Source organism: Nicotiana tabacum, chromosome 2 (genome assembly GCF_000715075.1).
Source record: "Nicotiana tabacum cultivar K326 chromosome 2, ASM71507v2, whole genome shotgun sequence".
In the NCBI taxonomy this organism is placed as follows: domain Eukaryota; kingdom Viridiplantae; phylum Streptophyta; class Magnoliopsida; order Solanales; family Solanaceae; genus Nicotiana; species Nicotiana tabacum.
In genome coordinates, this window is record NC_134081.1 from 14,510,080 (window position 1) to 14,537,579 (window position 27,500).

The 27,500-nt window shown below is 38.9% G+C and overlaps 1 protein-coding gene across 3 annotated transcripts; it reads left to right on the forward strand.

Moving 5' to 3' along the window:
• The first annotated feature begins 8,928 nt into the window (after positions 1-8,928).
• On the forward strand, positions 8,929-25,567 carry LOC107825489 (uncharacterized). 3 transcript variants are annotated; one of them, XM_075231084.1, is made up of 18 exons: positions 8,945-9,290; positions 11,099-11,326; positions 11,915-12,010; positions 13,359-13,411; positions 13,595-13,691; positions 13,818-13,891; positions 15,304-15,418; positions 18,213-18,323; positions 19,629-19,705; positions 20,441-20,507; positions 21,191-21,256; positions 23,422-23,529; positions 23,653-23,783; positions 24,007-24,073; positions 24,176-24,231; positions 24,299-24,383; positions 24,644-24,714; positions 24,815-24,954. In XM_075231084.1, exons 1-18 carry the CDS (start codon positions 9,135-9,137, stop codon positions 24,816-24,818), a joined length of 1,662 nt encoding a protein of 553 aa, XP_075087185.1. In that variant the 5' UTR covers positions 8,945-9,134; the 3' UTR covers positions 24,819-24,954. The 3 variants fall into 3 exon arrangements, 2 of the variants coding, with proteins under 2 accessions (XP_075087185.1, XP_075087183.1); XM_075231082.1 differs by having other exon boundaries at positions 8,968-9,290; positions 24,810-25,567; XR_012699383.1 differs by having other exon boundaries at positions 8,929-9,290; positions 24,304-24,383; positions 24,644-24,949.
• The last annotated feature ends 1,933 nt before the right edge of the window (positions 25,568-27,500 follow it).

Consider the following 27,500-nt stretch of genomic DNA (forward strand, 5'->3'; position numbering starts at 1 on the left):
AGGCATGGTTCAAGCAAGAAGAATTGAGGAGCTTGAGGCTCGGTTGGCCTCTGTACTCGCCAAGGCCGAATCCGATGCTGAAAAGGCAAAGGCCGATGCGGATGCGCTCGTGGCCGTCTATCGGGCCAATGCTGAAGCTGCCCAAGTCCAGGCAAGAGAGGCAGCCGAATCCGCCGATAGTCGAGCGTATTGGGTCGCCGAACTTGCTAAGTGCCGATCCAGAAGGAAAACTCTCGAGGAGATTCATGCTCGCGGTTTCGATCTCGCGGAAGAGATAAAAAGGGCAAAAGAACTCGACGTTGATGCTGAAGCTCTGGTTTCTGATGGTGATGACGACGACGATGAGAGCAAGAGCTGATCCGAAAATGGGGGGGGGCCTGATAAAGAAGAGACCACTCCCGGTCGAGAAATTTAGTTCTTAGTTTTTACGTTGTAATCACCCATGCAGATAAAATTGTGTATAGACATATCTCCCCTTTCGCCGACTTGCTTCTGTTTTTGTTTCCCGTCTTGCGAGGACTTTATTCGCCTTATGAATGTTTCCACAATATTTTAAACAACTTAATCAAATTTAGACCTCGTGGCCTCTGTAACCGAGCGAGCGTTTACTCAAATTTGGGGCAATGTAGCCCTTTAGGCTTATTAGTTGTCAATGATTCGATCTTGAAGAAATATAGCCAGTGGGCGTAATGGTCGAGCGAGTGTTTGCTCGGACTCAAAAATGTAGCCCGTAGGCTTAGTTGAGTGAATGATTCGAAATCGAATTATTGTAGCCCGTAGGCTTAGTCGAGTGAATGATTCGAACTCGAATTAATATAGCCCGTAGGCTTAATGGTCGAGTGAGCGTTTGCTCGAACTCGAAATAAAAATAGCCCGTAGGCTTGGTCGAGTGAATGATTCGAACTCGAAGTAATGTAGCCCGTAGGCTTAGTGGTCGAGTGAGTGTTTGCTCGAAATAAAAATAGCCTGTAGTCTTGGTCAATTGAATGATTCAAACTCGAATTAATGTAGCTCGTAGGCTTAATGGTCGAGTGAGTGTTTGCTCGAACTCGAAATAAAAATAGCCCGTAGGCTTGGTCGAGTGAATGATTCGAACTCGAAGTAATGTAGCCCGTGGGCGTAATGGTCGAGCGAGTATTTGCTCGAACTCGAAATAAAAATTGCCCGTAGGCTTGGTCGAGTGAATGATTCGAACTCGAAGTAATGTAGCCCGTAGGCTTAATGGTCGAGCGAGTGTTTGCTCGAACTCGAAATAAAAATTGCCCGTAGACTTGGTTGAGTGAATGATTCGAACTCGAAGTAATGTAGCCCGTAGGCTTAATGGTCGAATTGTATCTTAATTCTGATTGCACAATAAATCTCAAAATAGAGGAATTTTCATTGGATATAAGATGCCGATAAAAAAGAGAATTTTCTTCGCACGTTATTACACGCCTGGGTTCGGGCCAATCTATATGAGAATGGTTTGCTTCGACCATTTGGCTCTTACAGTTTTTCCTATTGGGACCCTGTTGCTATGAAATAACTTTCTTGCGGGACCTCGGATATTGTCGTAAATGCTGCACGACCAATGGTTGCCTCATTAAAAACCTTGCCGAAAAACTCATTTGGGATAAAACCGGTCTAAGGGAAAAAGAGTGCAACGCGTGCTTTCTAGCGAGAGATCCGTCCCTTGTTCGGACTTCTGCAGGGGTCAGTTTCGAGATATAAACGAATATGGAAAGGTTGTACCTTAGCAGTAGTACCGTTTTAGATGTGATACATTCCAGCTGCTTGATAGCTGTTTGCCGTTTATAACGCCGATCCTGTACGACCCCTTTCCGATGTCCTCGAGTACCTGATATGGTCCTTCCCAATTCGGTCCTAGCTTCCCTCCATTCGAATTTCGGGTATAGATGGTAATTTTTCTCAACACTAAGTCCCCAGGCTTGAAATGGCGGAGCTTGGTTCTTCGATTATAATATCTTTTGATTCGCTGCTTTTGGGCGGCCATTCGGACGATAGCAGCTTCTCATCTTTCGTCCGATAGTTCAAGGCTTGTATTCTTAGCCTCGTTATTTGATTCTTCCATCGCGAATCAAAATCCGGCACTAGGTTCACCAACCTTGACCGGTATCAATGCTTCGGAGCCATATACTAAGGAGAACGGGGTCGCCCCCATACTGGATTTTGACGTTGTCCGATATGCCCAAAGGACTTCGGGCATAATTTCTCTCCATCTTCCTTTAACGTCGTTCAACCTCTTCTTTAAGTTTTGAATGGCAGTTTTGTTTGTTGATTCGGCATGCCCATTCCCACTGGGGTGGTATGGCGTCGACAGTATCCTTCTTATCTTGTAGTCTTCAAGGAATCTTGTTACTTTGCCGCCAACGAATTGTTTTCCATTGTCACATACTATTTCGGCGGGTATCCCGAACCGACATATGATATGATCCCAAATAAAGTCTATAACTTATTTCTCTCTTATTTTCTCGAACGCCTGCGCTTCAACCCATTTAGAAAAATAGTCAGTCATAAACAAAATGAATTTGGCTTTACCTGGGGTCGATGGCAGAGGGCCGACGATATCCATTCCCCATTTCATGAATGGCCACGGGGATAGGACTGAGTGGAGTTGCTCTCCGGGCTGGTGGATCATCGGTGCGAACCTTTGACATTTGTCACATTTACGAACAAATTCCTTCGCATCTTTGCCCATATCGATCCAATAATACCCTGCTCTGATTATTTTTCGGACTAATGTATCGGCTCCAGAGTGATTCCCGTAAGTACCCTCATGCACTTCCCGTAAGACGTAATCGACATCCCCCGGACCCAAGAATACTGCCAACGATCCATCAAACGTTCTTCGGTACAATGTTTCGTCCGAAGCCAACGTGAATCGAGCAGCTTTGGTCCGTAGGGTTCTGGAATCTTTAGGGTCCGATGTGAGTTTTCCGCTTTTCAAGTATTCAATATACTTGTTTCTCCAATCCCAGGTTAAGCTTGTAGAATTTATTTCGGCGTGACCTTCTTCGATTACCGATCTCCAAAGTTGAACAACATTCCCCGAGCCCGTATCATCTACCTCGACCGACGACCCCAAATTCGCAAGCGCATCGGCCTCATTATTCTGTTCCCGTGGTACATGCCATAAAGTCCATTGTTTGAAATGGCTCAAAGTGATAAACAGTTTATCTAAATACCTTTGCATTCTACCTTCTCGAACTTCGAAGGTTTTGTTTACTTGACTCACCACCAGTAAGGAGTCGCAGTTGGCTTCAATGACTTCTGCTCCCAAGTTTCTAGCTAGCTCGAGACCTGCAATCATGGCTTCATACTCGGCCTTGTTATTAGTCAACCTGATAGTTTTAATAGATTGCCTAATAGTGCTACCCGTGGGTGGTTTCAAAACTATGCCCAGCCCGGACCCTTTTACGTTCGAAGCCCCGTCTGTAAAAAGGATCCATACCCCTGATGATGTACCTGATTTCAACAGTTCTTTTTCGACTTCGGGTACGAGGGCTGGTGTGAAATCGGCCACGAAGTCTGCTAAAATTTGAGACTTGATGGCCGTGCGGGGTTGATATTCGATATCGTACCCACTGAGTTCGACGACCCATTTGGCCAGTCGGCCTGATAACTCGGGTTTGTGCAAAATATTACGAAGCGGGTAAGTGAACAATACACATATGGGATGACATTGAAAGTACGGCGTTAACTTTCTTGAGGCGCTTATCAGTGCAAGTGCCAATTTTTCTAGGAGCGGATATCTAGTTTCCGCCTCTCCTAAGGTTCGACTCGTATAATAAACGGGGAATTGCGTACCTTGCTCTTCTCGAACTAGGACACCGCTTATGGCGACTTCCGATACTGCCAAGTACAAACAAAGTTTCTCGTCTGTTTTTGGAGTGTGAAGCAGTGGTGCGCTTGATAGATATCGCTTTAGTTCTTTTAATGCTTGTTGGCACTCCGGGGTCCAAGAAAAATCGTTCTTCTTTTTGAGTAGAGAGAAAAATTTATGACTTCGATCAGATGATCTTGAGATGAACCGGCTTAAGGCGGCAATCCAACCTGTTAGCCTTTGTACGACCTTCACGATGTCCACAACGACGATGTCTTCGATGGCCTTGATTTTATCGGGGTTAATCTCTATTCCCCAATGTGACACCATGAAGCCGAGGAACTTGCCCGAACCGACCCCGAAAGCACATTTCTCGGGGTTGAGCTTCATGTTGTATTTCCTTAAAATCTCGAACGTTTCCTGCAAATGAGTTAAATGGTCCTCTGCGCGTAGGGACTTAACTAACATGTCATCAATATAAACTTCCATTGATTTTTCTATTTGTTCTTCGAACATTTTATTTACTAGGCGTTGGTAAGTAGCCCTGCGTTTTTTAGCCCGAAGGGCATCACATTATAAAAATACGTTCCATATTTGGTGACAAATGAAGTCTTTTCCTGGTCCTCCGGGTTCATTTGGATTTGATTATACCCGGAATAGATATCGAGAAAAGTGAGGATCTCGTGGCCGGCCGTGGCATCGATCATGCGATCGATATTGGGCAGCGGAAAGGAATCTTTGGGGCATGCTTTGTTCAAATCCTTATAGTCCACACACATTCTAAGTTTGTCCCCTTTTTTAGGGACTACAACTACGTTGGCTAACCATTCGGGATATTTCACCTCCCGAATGGACTCTACTTTGAGAAGCTTGGTTACCTCGTCCTTTATGAATGCGTGCTTTCTATCGGACTGTGGTCTTCTCTTTTGCTTCACCGGTCTGAACCTGGGGTCCAAACTTAGCTGATGCGTCGTTATGTCCGGCGGGATTCCTGTTATATCTAAATGGGACCAGGCAAAACAATCGATGTTATCGATAAGAAATTGAACAAGTTTCTTCCTGAGTTCAGGGCTCAACCCTGTTCCCAAGTATACCTTTCGCTCGGGCCGGTGCTCGATTAATATGACTTGCTCTAGCTCCTCGATCGTCGATTTTGTGGCGTCGGAGTCATCGGGAATCATGAAAGATCGAGGGACCCTTTGATCACCATCCTCTTCGATTTTCTGGTTGTCTGGCTGGGTTGAAGCCGATGTCTGTGATTGCTATTTGGTGTCCCGTTCTCCTTCCGGGACTGATCCTTTTATCGGCGAAAGTGAGGACACTGGTTTAGCTTCGTCAACGTCGAACATTTCTTTCGTGGCTAGTTGTTCTCCGTACACCATTTTGACACCTCCCGACGTCGGGAATTTGAGGGCCTGGTGTAGGGTCGAAGGCACAGCTTTCATGTTGTGGATCCATGGCCTTCCGAAAAGGGCGTTATATCTCATATCGCCTTCGATCACGTGAAAATTTATTTCCTGGATGGTTCCGGCCACGTTTATTGGTAGGACTATCTCACCTTTGGTGGTTTCGCATGCCATATTGAACCCATTTAGGACCAGAGTTGCAGGTACGATCTGATCTTGTAGGTCGAGCTGCTCCACTACCTTCAATCGGATGATATTGGTCGAGCTACCTGGATCGATTAACACACGCTTAATTTTAGTTTTATTCATGAGTACGGATATTACCAGTGCATCGTTGTGAGGTTGGATGACCCCTTCTGCATCTTCATCATCAAAGGACAGAGTCCCCATGGGTGCGTAATCTTAAGTCTGAGATCGCTTTTCCCTCACCATCGATGTTTTAGTGCATTTAAGCATTGGTCCCTGAGGGGTATCGATGCCACCGATGATCATGTGGATGACGTGCTGCGGTTCTTCTTGCTCGTTTTGCTTGCTGAAATCCTTACTTCTAAAATGGCTCTTTGCCCTATCACTCAGAAACTCCCGAAGGTGCCCTTTGTTAAATAAGCGAGCTATTTCCTCTCTTAGTTGCTTGCAATCTTCCGTTCTGTGGCCATGGGTACCATGATATTCGCACGTTTGATTGGGATTTCTTCGGGCACGATCGGTCTGCATTGATCGAGGCCATTTAGTGTCTTTGATGCGTCCGATGGCCGACACGAGAGCGGATGCACCAACGCTGAAGTTATATTCTGATAATCGAGGTGTTTCTATAGGATCGGCATATTTATCGAAGCCGCTCTTATTCATAAGCCCCTGAGAATTATGTCCTCGATCAATCCTTTGATTGTTCCGAACTGCGTTGCGTGCTGAACTGTTGTTCACCCGATCTGCGACGTATGGTCGATATCGGTCTTTGTTCGACCTTTGTTCTCTGTCGATCTGCTTTTGATTAATAACTGTCCTGTTCTGATGAACAGGTCCGTACAGGGCTCCCGACTGATCATCCTCGTCCCTAATTTTTGATTGATATCAGTTGTGCACATCTGCCCAAGTTACCGATGGATACTCGATCAAATTTTGTTTCAGCCGATGTGATGCTGTCGAACTTAGCTCGTTCAACCCTTGGGTGAAGGCTTGTACGGCCCAGTCGTCTGTGACCGGGGGTAACTCCATGCGTTCCATTTGAAATCGGAATACGAATTCCCTCAGCATTTCACCGTGCCTTTGCTTTAGTTTGAAGAGGTCTGATTTCCTCGTTGCAACCTTTATGACACCAGCATGTGCCTTTACGAATGAATCTGCTAACATGGCAAAAGAATCGATGGAATTCAGCGGTAAATTGTGGTACCGGATCATAACTCCTTTCGAGAGGGTCACCCCGAACTTTTTCAACAGCACAGATTCGATCTCATCGTCTTCCAAATCGTTGCCTTTTATGGTACATGTGTAAGAGGTGACATGTTCGTTAGGATCGGTCGTACCGTTATATTTGGAAATTTCGGGCATATGGATTTTTTTGGGGATTGGCTTCGGTGCCACACTCGACGGAAAAGGCTTTTGTATGAATTTTTTCGAATCAAGCCCTTTTATCATTGGTGGAGCCCCCGGGATTTGGTCGACCCTGGCATTGTACGTTTCCACCCTCTTGTCGTTGGCTTCCACTCGTTTTGTGAGTTCCTCGAGTAATCTAGTAATTTCGGGAGTAGTCCCCGATTCTTGCTCGTTAGATTTCACTATGGCAGGCTCTGTTCTGGGGGTGACTTCTCGAAGTGGATTGGAAACCGACCTGCTTTGTGCACGAGTTTGGCTCTGTAGCCGAGCTATCGCTACTTGTTGGGCTTGCAGCATCTCGAAGATCATTCGTAAGCTGGCCCCGATTTTCTCTGGGTTTTGGGTATCTCGGGCTACGGATCGAGTACCGCCCTGAATGCTTCTTTCTGGTTCGGAACGCTGGTTCGCCTCCAAAGCTATTTGTGAATTGACATCCAGTGGTATTTCGGCTCGAATTTCGGGTACTTCGATTCGAGCCTCGGGTGCCAAGTTGTTGGTTTCATCTTGAAGGCCGGCTTCGTGATCGATCGGTGAAGCCATTCAATCGGTGGTTATTCGTAGCTGATCCTAAATTCAAGATGTTTTCGGAAATAAGTGCAAAGCACAATGGCGTATTTTTTCAGATTTGTATGAAATGACCACTGTTATCCTCGGCCCCACGGTGGGCGCCAAACTGTTTACCCGAAAAATGGATGGAGTTGAATTTATACGCAGTTCCGAGGATATGTGGCGTAACTTGATATAAAATGCAAGAATAAATAAAATGTAAATGTAGATTGGAGAGAATGCAATCTAGATAAGGTTATCAAGAATAGTGAACCTTAGGATTCGACAAATAGAATCAATCTAAGAAACTGGAAGAGCGATTCTTTACTGTAGAAGAATATAATACTTTTATTACAATGTAAGTCTTAGAAAAACTTGTCTTATAGAAATGATAACCAAGCCCTTTTATAGTGGAGGGATTCGGCTCCAAGCATAATAAAATAAACATTCAGTGGGAGACCCATGATAAGTCAGCTTTTTCATAATTTCTGCCAAGATTCCCTCTAGTGGGATTGCAACGGCTTTTGTCTGCGAGCTCGACCTCGCTTAGAATCCTCGATTTTGGTTCGAGCTTGATTTCGGCTCGAACTTGTGATCTTGGTTCGAGCCCTCGAATTGATTCCAGGTCAATGTTGGTTGGTCTTTGGATTATCAGCACGATAGGTCTACCCTGCGTCATGGTTCGATTCTTGTTCGAGTTTGATTATGATATCGATCTCGACACAGACCGGCCTTCCCGGATTCGAGGTTAGTTCGTCCCCCATTCGGGATCTTACTTCGATACATCACCCTTCGAACTATACCGGACATGTCAAGGCTGAAATCTATTTCGACTGTATACATATACAAATGTAAATGCTAGTGTTAGTAATGGGTGATTTCGCGCCGTTTTACAAATGTAAATGCTAATGCCAATGTTATTTCAAATACAATTTGAGCCAACCAAGGGAAAGTTGGAAAATTCAAAAATTCATACCAAACACACCCTAAGGAGTCGTTTGATAGGAGGCATTAGAAGAAAAAATGCAAGCATTAGCTTTGTGCATTACTAATCCTTTGTTTGATACATTTTTTCGACATATGTATTAGTTATATATCCTATTTGGTATTATCTTATGTATAACTAATACATAGCAAATCATAGTATTAGCAATGCAAGAGTTTTTAATACTTATATAAATATGATTAAAGACATAATTGACCCTCAAATCCCTCAAAGTATATAAAATTAAAGAACGTGGAAGGTATTTTTTTATAAACAACCAATTTTTTAGAAATTATGCAATGTTTTTAATACACCAAAATTAAATAATAAATAAAAAAATAAATCATAACTAATCTCGGCATCACTAATATCAATATATTACTAATATACCATATTCAATACTATTCGTATACCTCGTGCCAAACGACCGTAAGTGTGAGACTAATGCATTTACTTTGGTAAACAAAATTATCGACACCTGATAAAGTTGTAGCAGGCTGCCACTAGAAAAAGAAAAAAGGTTAAACCCAGAAAAAAAAAAAAACAAGTATTAAAAGATTAACCTCTCATTTAGCAATATCACACACACGCACATATACAAAAAGGGAGGAAAGAGAAGCGCGAAAGGAGAGGCAAGAGACCCGAACTACCGAACAATCTGTACATCTCCCGCATTTTCGATACACAAAACTAATTCCAAAATCCCCAATGTCTCATTCCTCCGCTTCTTCTTCTTCTTCTTCTTCAACGAATTCGAACCAGAGACGCAAATTGATCGGCAATGTCATGGCTGAGATCGGCGGTGAACAAAGCAGTAGAAGTTGGCGGCGCCGGCAACAGAAACCTCTCTCGCAACTTTCGTTACTACGCCGATTCCGTTGTCCAACAAGCCTCTAATGCCGTTTCCGGCGGCGCCAAGTTATTCCTCGATCGCTCTGTATGCCCCATTCTTCTCTCCATACATACACATTCATATACGAGAATTTAGCATATAACTCTCAAACTAATACTATGTGTTTTTACACATTTGAATTTTTTTTAAAATATGCATATGTGATCCAGCATATATGTACTCGGACTGAATATACGTATATTAAGAAATTCTGAGCAGAGGCTAATTCAACATATAATCCTCAGAATCGGACTATTAAAGTATGGGGTGGGGGATATGTTGTATGTATGCATGCATGCATGCATGTATGTATGTATGTATGTATGTATGTATGTATGTATGTATGTATGTATGTATGTATGTATGTATGTATGTATGTATGTATGTATGTATGTATGTATGTATGTATGTATGTATGTATGTATGTATGTATGTATGTATGTATGTATGTATGTATGTATGTATGTATGTATGTATGTATGTATGTATGTATGTATGTATGTATGTATGTATGTATGTATGTATGTATGTATGTATGTATGTATGTATGTATGTATGTATGTATGTATGTATGTATGTATGTATGTATGTATGTATGTATGTATGTATGTATGTATGTATGTATGTATGTATGTATGTATGTATGTATGTATGTATGTATGTATGTATGTATGTATGTATGTATGTATGTATGTATGTATGTATGTATGTATGTATGTATGTATGTATGTATGTATGTATGTATGTATGTATGTATGTATGTATGTATGTATGTATGTATGTATGTATGTATGTATGTATTAATTGGTGCATTAGGACTTTAGATGTATGTATGTATGTGTGTGTGTGTGTGTATGTATGTATGTGTGTGTATGCGTGCATGCATGTACGAATCATGTATGTCTGTGTATATTGAAAATTTAAGAAAATTGTACAATCCCCCTGAATGTATATATTATGAAAATTTTAAGAAATTTCATAAGAGACTATTTCAACAAACACAGACATATATATGTATATATTACACATAAGGTATGTGTGTGTCTATTATGTATATGTGTACATTGAAAAAATTAAAGAATTTTTGGGGAAAATGTGTGTATGATCCAACATATGAGTCTTGGACTTTGGGCTGTATATTTGTATATGAAAAATTCCAAAATTTAATATATGTATACTGTATTAATTGGTGCATTAGGACTTTAGATTCTGGATTTGCTTTTGAGTAGTATTCGTCTTTTTGGATGAAACCTGATATCGTTGTAGCTATCACATTTCTTTGTTATCTTAATATGCAGCATAACACTTTGGATAACAATAACTATATTTGCACCTGATCAGCTTCTAGTAAAAGTTTGTTTATTGTTGGATTTCACTAATGCTAGAAATTACCACCTTTTATTTTAAAATTGATGTGGAAAGCGGCATATAGTGTCTATCTTCAACAATTCTTATTGAATATTGACACCAATTTATGGAAGCTGTTGGATTCTGATTAATTTAAGTATACACAATTACATACGAGTGCATATGAAGATTTTGAAATTGTTGGAAATCCCTAAGAGAGGAGATACTGTCTGCAACTCTTGCCGCACGATATGTCTGATTTGGTCAACTTTCAAGTGCCACAGTTATGTTCTTCACGTTCACTTCTCTGTTCTAATAGCTTTTCTTCAGAAAATATTAAAATTTCCCCAACTAATTATTACGAATTTCCTGACTGAAAGCGGAATGGATGCAGATGATTCATATAAAAAGTGAATCGGGATTGACTCATAGTTGATTGATTGAATTAGCAAGGATTTCCTACTATATTCTTTAACTAAGTGCTTGATACTTTCTTTGTGGTTTAGGGGTCTCGGAGTTTTCAGAATTTTAAGCAAGCAGTGAAAAGATTAGAAGAACTTTCTGTTTCATGTAGAGGTGTGGAGAGAGTTCAGCTACTACGAAGATGGTTAGTTGCTCTGAAAGAGATCGAGAGACTATCACTGCCTGTTAGTGAACCTGTTTCTTCCCCAACGAGCATTGATTCTATTTATACCACCGACGATAGCAAGAATTCTCCTCGTGAGCCGACTTTGGTGAGTAAGTCATAAAGTTGTCCATTTTGTATGGTCTTGTCCACCTTTATGGGGATATTAATATTCCATTTATGACTCATCTTCAGGAAACCTACAACATAATGAGGCCAATATTTACCTGATTTCAGCTTTACTTCAGATGCCTCCATTGTATTAGCTTTGGGAATTCGTACTTTATCTTTTATAGTGAAAAGCTTGGAAAATTAGGTTGAATTCATGTAAAACACATAGTAACAATTCCAAAATTTAGCTCTTCGTTATCTGATTCTCTTCAACCCTGGATATGGCAAGCCACCTAGCTATATACTTGTCATTACTATCTCTCCGTACCTTATTGTATCATGATAGCATTGTAATTCTCTCTCGCACCTCATTTCTTAGACATAGAAGTGTAGTAGTTGGGCCTTTGAGTATCCTCAACGGCAAGATATATATTTTCTATTTTCCAATTCCAAATGGATTCTTCTTATAAACTATATTTGTGCTCATATATCAACTTCTTGACGATTTTGATTTGTACTTGAGTTTAGCATTCTTGCATCATGTTGTTTAGTTTGCTCATTTATTTGCTTAAATTACCATGGACAGGTTTTATATTATGATCCTGATCTTGGTGGAGAACCATTGAATTTTAGAGATGTGTTTCTTAGCAGTCAAGCTCTTGAAGGCATGATACTTTCAATGGTAAGATAAAAAACAGCTCAGCTAGCTGGTATTGCATACCTTTTTGATGACTTGAAATTGCTCCTCTACATGGTATAGTTTAACCCCAATGCTGACCTCGCTGTTCCTTCTTTTGAGCTAGGGTTTTGATTAACCTGAACAGTGGCGGAGGTAGGATGACCGCCAAGGGGGTTCAAAAAAAGGAAAAAGTTAAAATGGTTGTAGCTAGTGGGAATAGAACCAACGACCTTACAAAAGTTTTGAACCCCCTTGACCACTAAGCTATGTTTTTGGGTTGTGACAAGGGGATTCAAAACATAATATATAGAGGTAAAAAACAAATTTTGCCTTACATATACGGTGTAATTTTTCGGCGAAGGGGGTTCGGGTGAACACCCTTCCGCCCCCCTAAATCCGCCCCTGAACCTGAAGCAACCCTTCATGAGTTTCTTGCGTGGTTCCTCCCAATTATTTAGTCTTTCATCTCCTAAATTAGACTCGACACAGATGCTCTCATCACTATATGTCTATCTTAAAGAAACCTGATCTTGCACTTGTGGATTACTGTGAAGTAGGTAATTTCACGTCATATTTAATTTTTTATCAAGGGGTCTTGTTAACTTGATTGGATATTGGGAAGTTAGTAAAATATGTTCCTGTTGTTCTTTCTTGAGCATTTACTGTTTGTATGGATCCTCTGAGTTATTGATCTATGTCAATTCTGCACCTGTAGGTTCTTTGTTCCAATCTTAACTGTGAAATGCTCTATTGGAGGGAGGAGTTGCATCTTTGCTATCATTTTAATCAAGTCTTTCTCATTTTTTTCCTTTTAACTTATATCAGACTGACAGAATAAAGTACTAAACTCACCATAAGCATTACATCTCAAATAACTAGTTTTCATGCTATTAATCATATCCTTACACTTCTATATCACCTAAAATTAGACTCAATAGAAGTGCACTGATCAATAGATATCTATTTTAGAGAAACTCTTGCACTTGTAAATTGTTGTAATGTAGATGATATATATATATATATATATCACTTTATTTGATTTTTAACACAAATCTTGTTAACGTGATTGGAAATGGGAAGTTAGTAAAATGTTACTGCTGTCAGCTGTTGAGTGTTTACTGTTTCCTTTTTTTGACTATGGCATTTCATCGAAGAAGAAATGCAGAAGGTGGCCCTCACTGGGGAGCTTATGGCATTTTCACTCTTGCATGTGTAGTTCCACTTTCGTGATAGAAGCATAATGTCAACTATAGAGATTGCTCTATCATCTTGACTGTTTTGCTTCATCTTTCAGTATCAATGCTTTCTGTTGATGGGGATAAACTGGTCTTAACTTTTCTGTTTTACACAGATTCTTGAAGCACCTGACACAGAAGAAATATCTTTACTTATGGAGATATTCGGGTGATTTTTCCAATATTGATCCTTCAAGTTTCTATTGGGCTCCTACCCTTGGATGGACTCGGACCAATCAGTTATCTGAATGGTTGAGTCACTTCAGAAATGTGTGCTGAACTCGAGGGAAAATGATAAACATAAGTATTACCATTTTTTTTTGGTTTCTGATCTATTTTATATTCTCTTTAGGCTCTGTCTTATGGGTGGGAAAGAAGTCCGGGAGGCAACCATGAGCAACATAAAAGTTTTGGCAAAAGCTTTCTCAAGCTATAAAGAAGAAGTGCTGGTAAGCGAACAAACTCCTTATGCATGTCCTGTAGTGATGTTGCTCTTAGGATCTAAAAGTTACGGTTGGTATGTTATCAACTAAACAGAAGTGTAACTCCATCCATCTTCACATGTTTCATCCCAGGCAAAGAAGGAAGAGCTGCTTGTCCATGCACAAGGTGCAATTGCTGGACTTAAAATAAATGCAGATATAGTGAGGTGTGAAGATTTTTTATCCTTCTATCATGATGGAATTTTTTCTCCATGTTTTATATGCAAGTTCATTCTTTGATGCGAAAAGTTTATACTCCATTTCTTTTCACATGTCCAATACCAGTTTTTGGTTCAGTGATACTTGTGTATACACACCACTTCTGTTGTATATCTATGTCAGTCTGAACCTTCCACCTCAAGTGTTATCACCATAGGCTAATTCTTGTAAGCTATTGGGATTACTGCCGTAGCTTATTGTCTCTTTTTTTTGGTTGCTTCTTTTAATCTATACCAGTAGATGTTTCCTGATAAAAAAAAATCTACACTTCCTATAAATATTTATATTGATGTGAACAATAAACTTAAAATTTCATAGAAATCTTTTTTAGTATTAAGACCAGCTTTATGAGGCAAGAATTTTTGCTAATTTTCTGACTCCTGGTAAATTTAGGAATTTCGCTTTCAATAATTTTAGATATCTTAGTTAAAGCTTCGTATGAAAATTTGCTGGGTGCACGTCGTTACTGGTGAAGGACTTTTCTGCCATTGTGTAGGAGAGTTGCTGTACCAGAGAAGCCTTTCCCGAACTTGGACTGGAAACCTTAAGTGTTACGAGCTCCACAACCTGTCAGAGTGTTTAGATATTACTCCCTGCATCCCAATAGAAGTCCACTTTTCTTGTCAGTCAGATGCAGATTGTCCACAATCCAGGAAAGAGGTTTTTTCTCCCAAACATGTTATACTGAACCAAAGTCCAAAAGTGACACCGGATCCACTTTTACCAATCTCAGTAAAATTCTTATAATTCTTTTTTCTATTCTCCAATTTTTTTTAAAAGGATATTCTCCAAAAATTGACAAGGTAAGTCTAAGGTCCCACATGTTCCCCCAACAAATACTAAGCAGTTCGTTTTTCCAACCCATCTCTTAATGATGGTGTAAAGTCAATCTATTTTTGGAATGTTGGAAGTAAACCCAGATTTTGCAGTATTTCCTGATTGCATTATAAAAAGACTGATCTCAAAGACCTAAATTCTGATCTTGTTAGGCGCTTGACCCATGAATAGCTAGCTATAACAAGAGCATGCTTTCCCTAGAGAGTAGTGAAGAAGATTACTTTATCATCTTTAAAACATAAGCTATCTGCTCTCAACAGAGAGACCAGAGGATCTAGTGTCTAAGTTAAGAAAAGAAGCTTCTTACAGTAACGAGACCTTCTGCAATAAGTCATGCTTCCATAATATTTAGTACTTCAGCAATAGTAGTAACATTTACATTATTCTCTTATGACTCACAGCTAAATAGTTAAGCTATTCTGTGGCATAGTGTTTTTAATTGTTGATAGTCATGCATTTCTTTTGCTATTTGCCTGCATAAATTGCAATATATAATTTCTCTTTTAATGTGATCTGCGATCAGAATAGATTCTGAAGTCTCAAACATACATCAAACACTAGACAAGATGATATTACAACTGCCTTCAAGCAAAGATGATAAGGACTCGTCTAGTGTTGCAACTAATGCAACATCAGAGGCAAGTTGGGTCCCGTTTCCCACTTTTTGTTCTTTACCAAATTATTCTATCTGATAATATATTTTCAAGAGAACATAGTTGAGAAACCAGAAAATTTTCTTGGTGGAGGAACAGAAATCTCGAGATTTATTATCTTAGCCATAAAACATGAGCATTCTTTGCGAACTTTGACTTGTCTCCTCTTGTCTAATAAATAGCTATCTCTTTTCTAATTATTATACTTTATGAGTTTAAGATCTTTGTTGACTTAGAATTGGTTCATTTGATTTTTCATCGTAAAATCTGTATGTTCAAGAGATCTTATGGGAAGTAATGTATCACGCATTTTAGAAATTAAATTACTAAGAAAATATTAACACATCATGGCAGAAGAAGATTCTCAACTTCCCATAACTACTTGTGATATAAAGAGGGATGAGCGAGAGGGCAAAATGTTGTTTATGAAGAAAATGTTGTTTAACTTGCCAGTGATATGGTGCCATTAAATGGGCCGAGGTCAGAAAAAGCAATTATAAATGGAGTGAGGGTTAGCTGAATAATATTTAAAAACATAGAGCTGTATCTTTGATGCATCAAATAAAAGATCAGGTATCTGAAACTTGACTACATGATTCCTTTCCATATATATGCAGGATTTGCAGATAAATTGATCGGTGGTAGTAGTACTAAAGGGTTGAGCAAAAAGAGGTCACTAAATGATGAAACTGTCTTACAAATATATTGCTATGACTGCATTAGAGTAGTCTTATAAGGCACTTATAATTTATATGGTGCAACTGCCGTATTTACGGGAAGGACATCATTAAATAAATGAAAAAGTTCCTGCCTAGCAGTTACGGACAATTTTCTATCGACATAATTCAATGATAAAATAGCAGGCGTGATCCTCTTCTCAGTTCTTGGTATTTGCTTGGGAGGTAGAGGAATTACTTGGGGGTGATAAGTTCGAGTCAAATGATTTAATATTTTTCTTTGTTTTTTATTTAATGGTCTCTTGAATATGAGTTGAGCTTAAAGAAAGAAGCGGGATTCATGTAGCCGACCCCAACTTGTTTGAGACTGAGACGTAGTAGTTGTTGTTGTCTCTTGAACAGAGGGTGATTCTGTGCTTGTTTTGTATTTATCTTATGAGACCCAAACTGGGTGTACAGTTAAATCATTCATTAGAAGCTATAATTTGTTTTTTGACAAGGTAAAGATTTTATTAATAAAGGTACCAAGATGGTGCAAAAGGCTGCATCAAAAGCAGCCAAGCGCCTACAGCAGCAGAACTCCAGTTACAAGTTCCCTATCGAATCCAAAAACTCCAAATACTGATCCACACTCTCAACTAAACATCTTTTACACCAAAAAAATAAGTTTTGCATACTATTGTTTTTAATTCTAGAGATGTGAATCCTCCTATTCTCAAAGCAAACATTGTATCTTTCTTCCCAAATGGTCCAGAAGATGCATAAAGGGATGGTCCTCCATAGCTGCTTCTTACTTCTTATTGCCTTCTGCCCTTGCCAGCTAACCAGTAAGGATCTTTTATCTGAAGGCATAGTCCGAGAAACACAATGCAGATTCAGGGAAAGCTCCCAGCACTGTTTAGCAATTTTACAATGGATAAACAGGTGGCTAACAGTGTCCAACCCATCTTCACATAAATAGCACCTGTTGCTTAGACTGAATTCTCTTTTCCGTAGATTGTCTTGCATTAGGCAAACATCTCTGATGGCAAGTTGGCTACCCACCCAAAACAAACCACTTAGGTAGGTGCTCGGATTCTCCATAACATTTTCCAATGCCAATTAAAATCAGAATAATCAGATCGTTTCTGTAGAAGGTTATAACAGCTTTTGACAGAGTATTGCGTATCATTACTTGCTGTCCAAACCAAACGATCCTCCTTGTGTTCCTCTATCACTGTTGTGCTCAACAATTGGAGTATTTGTTCCACTTCTTCCGTCTCCCAGTCATTAAAACCTCTTCTGGAGTTTAATTGCCAGCCATTTGCAGAGTAGAACTCAGCAAGATGTCCATCTTTGCTAGGAGAGCAATTATATAGATTTGGAAATCTGTTACTTAAGCTCCCAACCCCCACCCATACTTCAGTCCAGAATCTGGTTTTACTTCCTTTGCTAACAGTCATCTATCTGTTCCAATAATTTTCTGATTTTAGCCTATCATCACTTCTATGTGAGAGGCGGAAAACCTAGAAAACTTATTCAAGAAGAATGTTAAATAGTGTAACAATTCCATTTCCTAGATGTAATACATAACTAACTTTAGTGTTGACTTTGGGTAGCTGTAAATAATCGTAGTTTTAAACTGTAAGTACTCTTCTCGCTATAAAAAACAGGCAATCATTGAGATAAAATTATACAACTGGAGGGTTTTCCAGATGGTTGGAAGTCATTCCATATCAGTACATAGTATGTAGCTAAACACTTGTAAGACACTTCAATTTAAAGTCCTTAAGTAGTTGCTAATTAGAGACGCTGCATCTTTGTATGTAGTTGTTCTTATTGTCAAAATTTTCTAAACACTCTGTGCACCGAAATAAATCTATGCTATTGTTTTTCCAAAACAAAATAGTCAGCCGCTGGATGGATTAGTTATAATAGTCCTGGCAGCATATGTGGATCTACAGTTTTCCACTATGGCATATCCATTAGGCATATAAAAGAAAACAGAAGTTAACTCTTCAAAGTAACTGTGAAACATAATGTCTCCAGGATAAGCTTAGATTCGTTTTAATTGATGGAACTTTTTCAAATTTTGTTGAAACTGGATGCATTTTCTATGGCAGGCATTGAAAGAAGCACTCTCTCAGCTACAATTCTTGTCCAAGTTGGAAGCACTTTTATTACAGAAGAAGGCTTTGCTCAACAGGGATATTCCTGAAAGTCAGTCCAAAAGGGTATGCTTTCTAAATGATGATGTTGAATTTTCCTGGATCTTAAGTGCCATATATACATAAAAATAAGATCGGGACCAGTGTTGTTAAAGGCGCGCTTGAAGCGTGCTTAAGCCCTAAAGCGTGGCTCAAAACATGTTGAGCGCTTCGCCTCGCTTTGTCGGCGCTTCAGTGTTGCATCAAGGCTCTAAGGCATACTTTTACTTGCCAACGAGTGTAATCCTGAAAAGGCGACACTAAATAATTGATATTTCAATTTCTTTGTCCATATATTTGTTATTCATGCTTATAATTATTGGTCTTAGACTACATATACATATTTTTACGTCTTAGACTACATATACATATTTTTACTCTTTCTCTAGTTGCGCCTTTTTTCATTAAAGCCCACGCTTTATTTGTGCTTTGCGCTTGAAGCCCCAACGGATCTTGGAGTTTTTTTGCGCTTTTCGCCTTTGATAACACTGGATCGGGTGAGGTGTTGGTCACAGCCCTATACCCTGGGCATATGAGACCTGCCTAAAAAATTCACACAAATCATTTTTTACTAGAGATGATACTTCTTATGGAGCTTGCTTGCTTGTAAGAGCCAACAAATCATCTTTTACTGGAGATGATGCTTCTTATGGAGCTTGCTTGCTTGTAAGAGCCATTTGCTTTTATTGAGGCGTCTTGACAACCGCATCACATCCACTTAGCTTAGCTTTCAATGGGGGATCCCTCACTAGTAGTATTCTATGAATTACTACCTTTGCACCACAAAAAATGACCTGGTTCAATCTCCACAAGAACAATAATATTTGATAGAGGGGGTAATTATACCTGATCTGCTGAAGTGTCAATTGTTATTTCTTTCACTATCTTAGGTCTCATCACCTTGTTTTAATATATAAATATATAATCTATCAGAATCAAAAAACACAAATCTGTATCCATTTGACAAGTTTCTTATCTCCTTCTGTATCACAACCACTATTCATAGTGATCAAAGAAGTAAATTTGAAAAAAACATAACGTTTATACATCCAAAACTCATTTCCTGTTATAGTAGAAAATCTATTACAAATAATCCTCAGCTAAACATTAAAACCAATTATGCACGTGCTAGAGTACTTAAGACAGAGGAGTGAATGTGGAGCGATCCTAGGGGTAGAAGAAAATGAGGATGATGATTGTTGACTTCTCCTAATAAAAAACAAGTAAGAGGTCCGGAAAAGGCAATTAATCCTATGGAGGTTCTCCTCTACATAAGGTATATTTGGATCTGTTTTGCGTGTTTGAACTGTCTTCTCTTTGCTATATAAATAGGTGTTTAAGCTGAAGGTTTTATCGGAGTCTCTTTCAAGCTCTGCTTCAAAAACTGAAGAGCGCATTTCAGAGAACAGGTTCGAGCTTCTCTCTTTTGTCATTTCTCCTCTCTCTCTCTCTCTCTCTCTCTCTCTCTCTCTGTCTCTCTCTGTCTCTCCCTCTCTTTGAAAATGAACTTCTAAATGATATTTACTTGCAATCACTGTGGTCTTTACCTTCTCTCTCTCTCTCTCTCTCTCTCTCTCTCTTTCTCTCTCTCTCTCTCTCAATGGAAAGAAATTTACTGATTTTTTTTTTTTTTTGGCAAATGCTTCAGTTCTGATCTATAACTATTAACTAAGCCATCTTAGGTGGAAGCTTACTGAAAAGCGAAAGTGGAAGGAAAACTTAACATATGATCCTTAGGTGTCAAATGTCATATACCTGGTAATTCAAATCAGATCTCTATTTCAGAGCAATCTTGCAAAGGCTAACTAGTACGTTAGAGTGATTGCAAACATCATGGGCAAGACCAGTGCAAATTTTGTTTAATCATACTTATGTTTCTCAAAAAGGAACTTACTGTTTACTGAAGTTTCTAGTCCAAGGGTAGCCTTATATTTAAGTTTTCCTGTAAGGGATCTGATACTTCTAACACTGTAAACTTACTAGAATTTGATAGAAATATGGTCATACCTTTTTATTAAAGACAAGTTATTCCTAATGGAAAATATTGGATTTCCTATGGAAGGAGCCATCTTTTTTTCTTTTAGTGGGATTATCCAGTTCTTGTTTCAAAACATTCTCAGATTTCATCCATTTCTTCCCTGCAGAATCCAAAAGGAAGGAGCTCTTAAGTTCCGTATAGTAAAAACTGGCGAGATCTCCCAGCTTGAAAAGGTAAGGTTTCCTGGACGTGCTCCTATTGGACATTGTATTAACTGCTTGTAGCCAATTAATGTTCATATCTGGGAAATGGTTTGATGGCATAGCTAGATACAGATTCTTGCAAAGTCTCTTTTCCTACGCTAGTAATTGTCCACCTTTCATGTATTTCAAATTCTCTGCTTCGACAGGTGTTCTCCTTGTTTCTTTCTACTATCATCACAGGTTGATCTTTCCTACTACTGGGTCAAATTGCAAGTTTGTTAGAGAAAAGATTTAAGATCTTTAATATGTCAGAGAAGTTGTTAACATGATTATTTTATACATTTAAATGAGGCAAAACAGAGTTAATTTATACAGATGCATGGATTAACTATAAGCTCCATAACATAGCACATCTCCTTCTCTTAATCTTAATTTTCTGGCACGCTAACATTTATTTCTTTGCTTCTTACTGTTTCTGAATCTTCATGTAACAAAAAGAATGGGTGCTCAGATCTGTTCTTTCATTTTTTATTTCCTTTTGAGTTAAACTCACAATTACTTGAAAGAGCCAACTGATGCTAACTATTTCCCACATGTTTTCGTGTCTCAGTGTCCTCTAATTCTTGGGATGGGATAAAAAAATTCTGACTTTGTTGTTAATTTTCTTGATGATGAGATTGTACTCACCTGTTGAAGTTGATTTTCTTTTCTAGGACCTTGAGGATGAAATTAAGGCACTTGAGAGTCAGAGAGATGAATTTGAAGCAGAGCTCAAAAAGGTAGCTAATGCTTTCTTTTATTTACCAAAAGTGTGTATGTCGTAGTGAAATACGTTTTATCAATCTTCTATTTTGATTTTGTTGCATTACTTGGGCTGTTGAGCCACTTCATCTGCATTTACCACTTGATTGTAGCACGTCAATTATGCAAGTTTAGTCCCCAGTTGTAGGTGATTTCTTCTCATTCCAAGCCTCGGTGGACATAGTTACCTACATGTGCTGATGGGAGGTAGAAGGTACCCCGTAGAATTAGTCTAGGCGTGTGCAAGCTAGCCCGGACACCACGCTTATAAAAGAAAAGTTTGGGTCTCACTTCATATACATAGCGACGGGATAGTGGAGTACTCTTGAGTCTAAATCGAGTAGATGGAGAAGTATACTGCATTATGTCGCTGACTTGAGATATATTTTTCCTCTGCAAGGAGACACCATCATTGAATTGTATTTTTGTTTCTAGAATGATAAAGAGCCGTTTAAAAGTTAGAAAATCTAGACGCCCTTCACTTACTACAGAGAAACTGTGGGAATTTGGGCTTACTGTAATAGGCACAGTAATCTCCTGAGGAGTGTGGCCCGACCTTCTCATTGAAAGATCCAGAGCTACTAGTCGCTTGAAAATGGGGAGCAGAGCCTCCTTAGTGTCTTGTATACCTCAGATTCAGCAATGACATTCATAGTGGAAGGATCCTCGCCTACTAATCCTTAATATTTGTAAAATTGTGCAGTGTGTAATAACTATGCTCAGTTTTTCTTAAATGAAGTCCTTCCTACTTATAGATTTTCTGAATGGCATCACTTGTATACACTTCTTTAGCAGGAGCAAGCAATTGCCTGCTAAAGGTAGCCAAGTACCTGTGAGAGACTTCTCTAGATGGACACTTGCGAGACCCCTACTAGTATTCTATAAGCTTTCTCTTGAACTTCACTAGCCAAACCATCAGGACTTGTGTGTCCTTATTGGAGATACTTCTTTGAAACTATGAAAGAAAATGGGCCTTACCCTTCATTGGTTATGTAAGGGTTTTCAAAAGGGTTTATAATATCCTAGGCTACTCCACTCATTGCCTTAGGGTTTGTGGGATGCTCAGATTCTTTCACATGATATAAGAGCCAGGCACATCCTTATTCTTTGTTTACCAATGTTGGGCCCCATGTTATATTGTCGATGCACTAGATGTCCAGTTATGGACATGTGGGGGATGGAGGGGAGGGGTTAAGTGTCATGCATTGGTTGAAAGAATGAGTTTTTGTCTCATTGTATGGTTTGGACAATCCACATCTCATAAGCTAGATTTTGAGGTTGACTTGTGCCGGAGGTTCATTTTCTTTCACATGGTATCATAGTCTAACTTAGGTGAGCTCGTTTTCACAGTCGCTTTCCCTCCTAATGTTCTATCGTTCTGGGCTTCTCTCTCTCTCTCTCTCTCACTCACTCAACTGCGCCTATGGAGCTGCTCTTGGCTTCTCTTTCTCAAAATTCAGCCCATCGATTAACTAGCATTCCTCCAAGTCTACTTATAGCCTGTTGAACCTAATCTCTATTTCTCAACTCTAGGCCCGCTCCTGTTGAGCCTTCTTTCTTTACTCCAGGGAAAATGAATAAAAAAGAAGGAAAAAAGAAAAAAAATCAAATCCATGTGTAAACCCTAGAACCAGGTTACAGATGTGAGAGGGTGTTAGAAAATGCTACACTTGCCCCTCATCGGTTATGTAAGAGTTCCCAAAAAGGGTTTGTAATATCCTGGATCACTCAATCCATTGCCCTAAGGTTTTAAATTGGATGATCAGATTTTATTATGGAAACAAGTCTTTTCACTCCAAGCAAAGGGACATCTGAAATAAAAAATGAAAAGGAAATAAAATGACTCAGCTTCAATGAAGTTCGAGTAAAATGAGTCAGCTTTAATGAAGTTCGAGTTGCCTGAGCTGCAAATAGTTTATGGAAAGTATTCCTGAAAAATGGTCACCTGAATTGAGGAGCAGGAAGAAAATAGTCTATGATATTCAACATTCAAGCACGAGTGTTCCAGAAATTACTCCCGTGACCTAGGTCATTGAGAATCTGAATTTATGGAAGGTTGACTATGAACTACACAATGCTATACTGTTATCATCTAATCATCACTCTTATCACTGATCATGTTGTGTCATGAGTACTTGTGTAGGTCAAAGTTGCATTGGTTTCTGCAAATGCCCGTCTTCACAATGCTAGGGAAGAAAGAGAGCAGTTTGATGAAGCTAATAATCAAATTCTTCAACACTTCAAGGTGAAGGTAGGTCGACGATGAAGCATTATGGTCAAGGAATTTATCTTATTATGAAGTTAATGCATAATTTTGTAGTCTGCAGGATGACCATCTTATTATAAGATCTAATATCTTCAATCCTAAATTCAGGAAGATGAGCTATCTAGATCAATGACTTTATATCGGGCAGAAGCAGATGTTTGTGATGCATTTATTAGTTTTTTAGAAGACTCCTGGACTTTTGAGTCCTCTCATATCCAACAAAAGCAGAAGCAGGTCAAGTATGGAGCTTTTCTGAATGTGTCTTTGGGTTCTTTTTTCTTTTTATCTGGAAAAAAGGTGTTACCGCGTTAGTTTGTCTGTTCTGGCTTGCTAAATTTCTTAGTAGCAATAAGAGTGAAAGTAAAATAGCTGTACTATTATTTCGACATGCATTTAATGTATCCCTGAATAGTAGGATTTCTGGAGAATGTTAACTTAACGATGTGCTTTTCAAATGTCAAGTGATGAGTTGGACAAATGTGAAGATTATTTGGTGAACTTGGCAATCTCTGTCTTATCCATGTACAAGGTATGGCTGTTTACATGTGGGGCGTCTAAGATTAATGCTTTGGATTGTGATATAATAGTGAAACTGAGTGTTATGAGCACCTTTTTCCTTTGCATTTAACAGGATGAGCTGGGCCCTTCTATTTCAAACATTAGGGAACTTGCAGAAAAGTTGAAACGGTATCATAATTCACATTTTAAAGTATCCTTTTAAAGGGGAATCGTGTTTCTAAATTCGGATTGCCAGGTCAGAGAATACGAGCAATGAGAAGATGGAAACAATCGAAGTGAAGAGAAGGCTAGAAGAAGAATACCTGAATGCAGAGGCTAAGGTACATGGATATTTATTTCTCTGATATATTCTGATCTGTTCACTAGTCTCAAGAGCATGATCATTCTCCACCAGAAGAGTATTTATTTTGCCTAGCCTGACATTCTTGCTCCATCTGCATTCGTTTGTTTCTACATGTAGCATTATCTCTAACTTGTTATGTATTTTTTCTGTCCTATTCATTCTCGTTCTCTCTTTCTCCCTCTCTATTTATTGTCAGTTTATGTTCTGTTTTATCTTTTTCCTAAAATTAATTTGCAGTTAGTTACGGTGTTCAGTGTAGTGGACGGCATAAAAAGACAATTTCATGGGCAAGATGGCGTGATATCTAGGTGATGAAGTGTTATTATTTACTTGTTTTATGTATGAACTAATGTTGGTTGCATTCTATAATGACCCCAAGATTAATAACACGGCTTTTAACCAGGAAAGGTGATCAGAAACTGAAAGAGTTATTTGATACTCTTCAAAAGCTCGAAGAAGAATTTGAATCCATTAATAGACCAAAGCTGGAACTTGAGACCCTAGCAAGGAAGACTGAGGAAAAATCAAAAGGGGTACTTGAAAGTACTCCTTCATCTCCTAAGCTGCCAATAAGCGATGACTCTGCGTGCTTTTTGGATGCTCTCCCACGGATCCAGACGCCAAGGGCTGACTCTATGTCCACTCCAGAAACTGTGGTACTAACACCAAGGCGATGGATGCGAGAGAACGTCCGAAGAAGTCTTTCATTAGCTATCAATCAGACAACAGGGACGTTGGAGTCCAGTTTCAAGTCACCAAAACTTCGGAAAGGGAAGTCCTTGGATCCAGCTGCTGAACTATCTAAGTTGAAGCTCGAGTTGGAACTTGAGAATGATAGTAGAATACACCCTGCTGAGGAGATTGATGACTGGGAATCCGATGTGATTGATAAAGAACGACAACATTTTAAATGAACTTTCCAACAACTGTCCACGGCTTTAAATATGTACTCTTTGGCTACTTTCTTGAGCAAACAGTGGCCAAAATTGTGGCAATTTCATACAGAATTGTATTGTTATAGCTCCTTTTTCTTTTGACACTGGACCTTGGGGATAATTCTGATTCACTTTAAATTGTTGCACTTAGTTTTTATGGTGTTAGATGAATCTTTTGTACATAAAATGAGTTGATTTTGAGATGTCCAACCTGAATTTAGTTTAACATGGATTCTTTCCATATACTGTCCTTTCTATAAATTATTAGATTGGACTTAAAAAGTTGAAGCTGACCTTAGATATGAAGGTTTGGAGGGCGAGCATTAGGGCCGTAGGCAGTTGCGCGTTTTTCATCTCTGTTGTGGGTGTTAGGCTAGTTTGTTAGTGTCTTGCTTTAGTTTGATAGTGGTACTTATTGTGTTCGTACTATTTTTCTGCTCCAGTTTCCTAGCACATTTCCATTGTTCTGATTATTGCAACTACTTTTTCCATTTATTTTTCTGATTCTTAGGTCGTGGTACTGTCTTCCTGACGTATGTTGTTGTTACTGTTCCATTGTCTCTTTTTTATCTCATTATGCCGAGGTTCTTTAGGAAGTAGCCTCTCTACCCCAGGGTAGAGGTAAGGTCTGCGTACACACTACACTCCCCAGAACCCACATGTGAAATTATACTGGGTTGTTGTTATTGTTAAATTAAAATGTTGAAGCTGTGGATTTGGAAGGAGTAGTTCTTCATGTGAAAACCACCAAGGCATGTGGTGAAATAATTGGGATCCCTCCACCTTAACCAGAAGAAGCATATTTGGGCTTTGAAGATGAGAGAAATTCCTGGTAGGGAAAACTTTACTTTCTTAGTAGGTCTACTCGGTGTGAATCCAGATTATTTGAGTTTTGGATACTGGATGCATTAAGCAAAAAAAGGAAAAAAAAATGAAAAATATTCTTCAAGTGAAAGAAATTTCAGTTTTGGTGTCTGCTAATAAGAAGCTATACAGATTCTTTTGGAATGCAAAAGCTGAAGTAGCGTTAATAGGAAGAGGGAAATGGAGACTGGGAGTTGGGCCAGTTGAGGAAAGGTTGTCAGTTGGGAGCGTGTCTACTTTTGAACTTTGTCAGATAAAGTCATGTGAGGAATCTGATGTGGAGTAGTAGCAGCTACAATATTAGCTACAGGTTCGGATAAACCCAATAAATTTTGCTTAGATTTTGTATTTTATAAGAAAATTCAAAAAATATGTATAAATATTTATTTCGAACAAGTAACTAAAACGAACTATGAATTTGACGACAAATTCAAAATTTATAAACTTCAAATTCTGACTCCGTCTCTGGTAGCACCAGTCAGACAGTCCAGAACAGAGAAGCAGGGGCATGGGTGGTTTATACCTGTGAACAAGAAGTCTATGATGAAATCAATCCAAATTATTTGCAAATCTCTTGGTTCTCTCAAGTATTTTGTTCGGTCTGTATCAATCAACAAACTAAATTTATGCTCACTCCATGTTTTGTTCTTCCTATTATCCTCTCTATATGGGCAGTTTCATATTTATTTCATTTCATTTTCAGTCATACCAATAGGGCGCTTCGAAGTGTAGTTTTGGAGTTGTTTGATAGGTGCGACCCTTCTTCGGATCGTACGTGAATGCGTGATGTTTTGTATAATGGGCTAATCTTTTTAAGGCAGTGGTTTAAACGCTTGAAATGGCACAACTTTTGAACTTTCGAATATAATAGCCAAGATATTAACCATTGAAAGAAGTAGTAATTTTAGGGTTGGATTGTTAGAATGAAAGGAAATGAATAAGATATAAATAATGAGTATAACTCTATTTTCTTTTTGATAACTGAGAAATTTCAAAAGGTTAGTAGGATACGTTTCAAAACTCTATGGATAATGGGTTAATCCCTCTACTCTTCTCCATTTAAATATCAGATTTTTATTTATATCACAGTTCAAACTCGTGGCATGCGCCTAATGTACACATCATTTGTCGTAAAAATAGCGTGTGGTAGCCACTAAATAAGGTGGTGTTTATTTTTTATCCACCAATTTTTATGTTGAGCAAAAATAGCCACTACTCTATTAAAACTAATATGAAAAGATATTTTTACCCTTTCTTCTATTTCTTTTATTCCCAAACCCTTCCTTTATACGCTT

Coding starts and splice junctions, on each gene's coding strand:
- LOC107825489 (XM_075231082.1), top strand. CDS start 9,135: ATGTCATGGCTGAGATCGGCGGTGAACAAAGCAGTAGAAGTTGGCGGC. Junction 24,074..24,175: donor CTGTCTTATCCATGTACAAG/GTATGGCTGTTT, acceptor TGCATTTAACAG/GATGAGCTGGGCCCTTCTAT. Junction 24,232..24,298: donor CTTGCAGAAAAGTTGAAACG/GTATCATAATTC, acceptor TCGGATTGCCAG/GTCAGAGAATACGAGCAATG.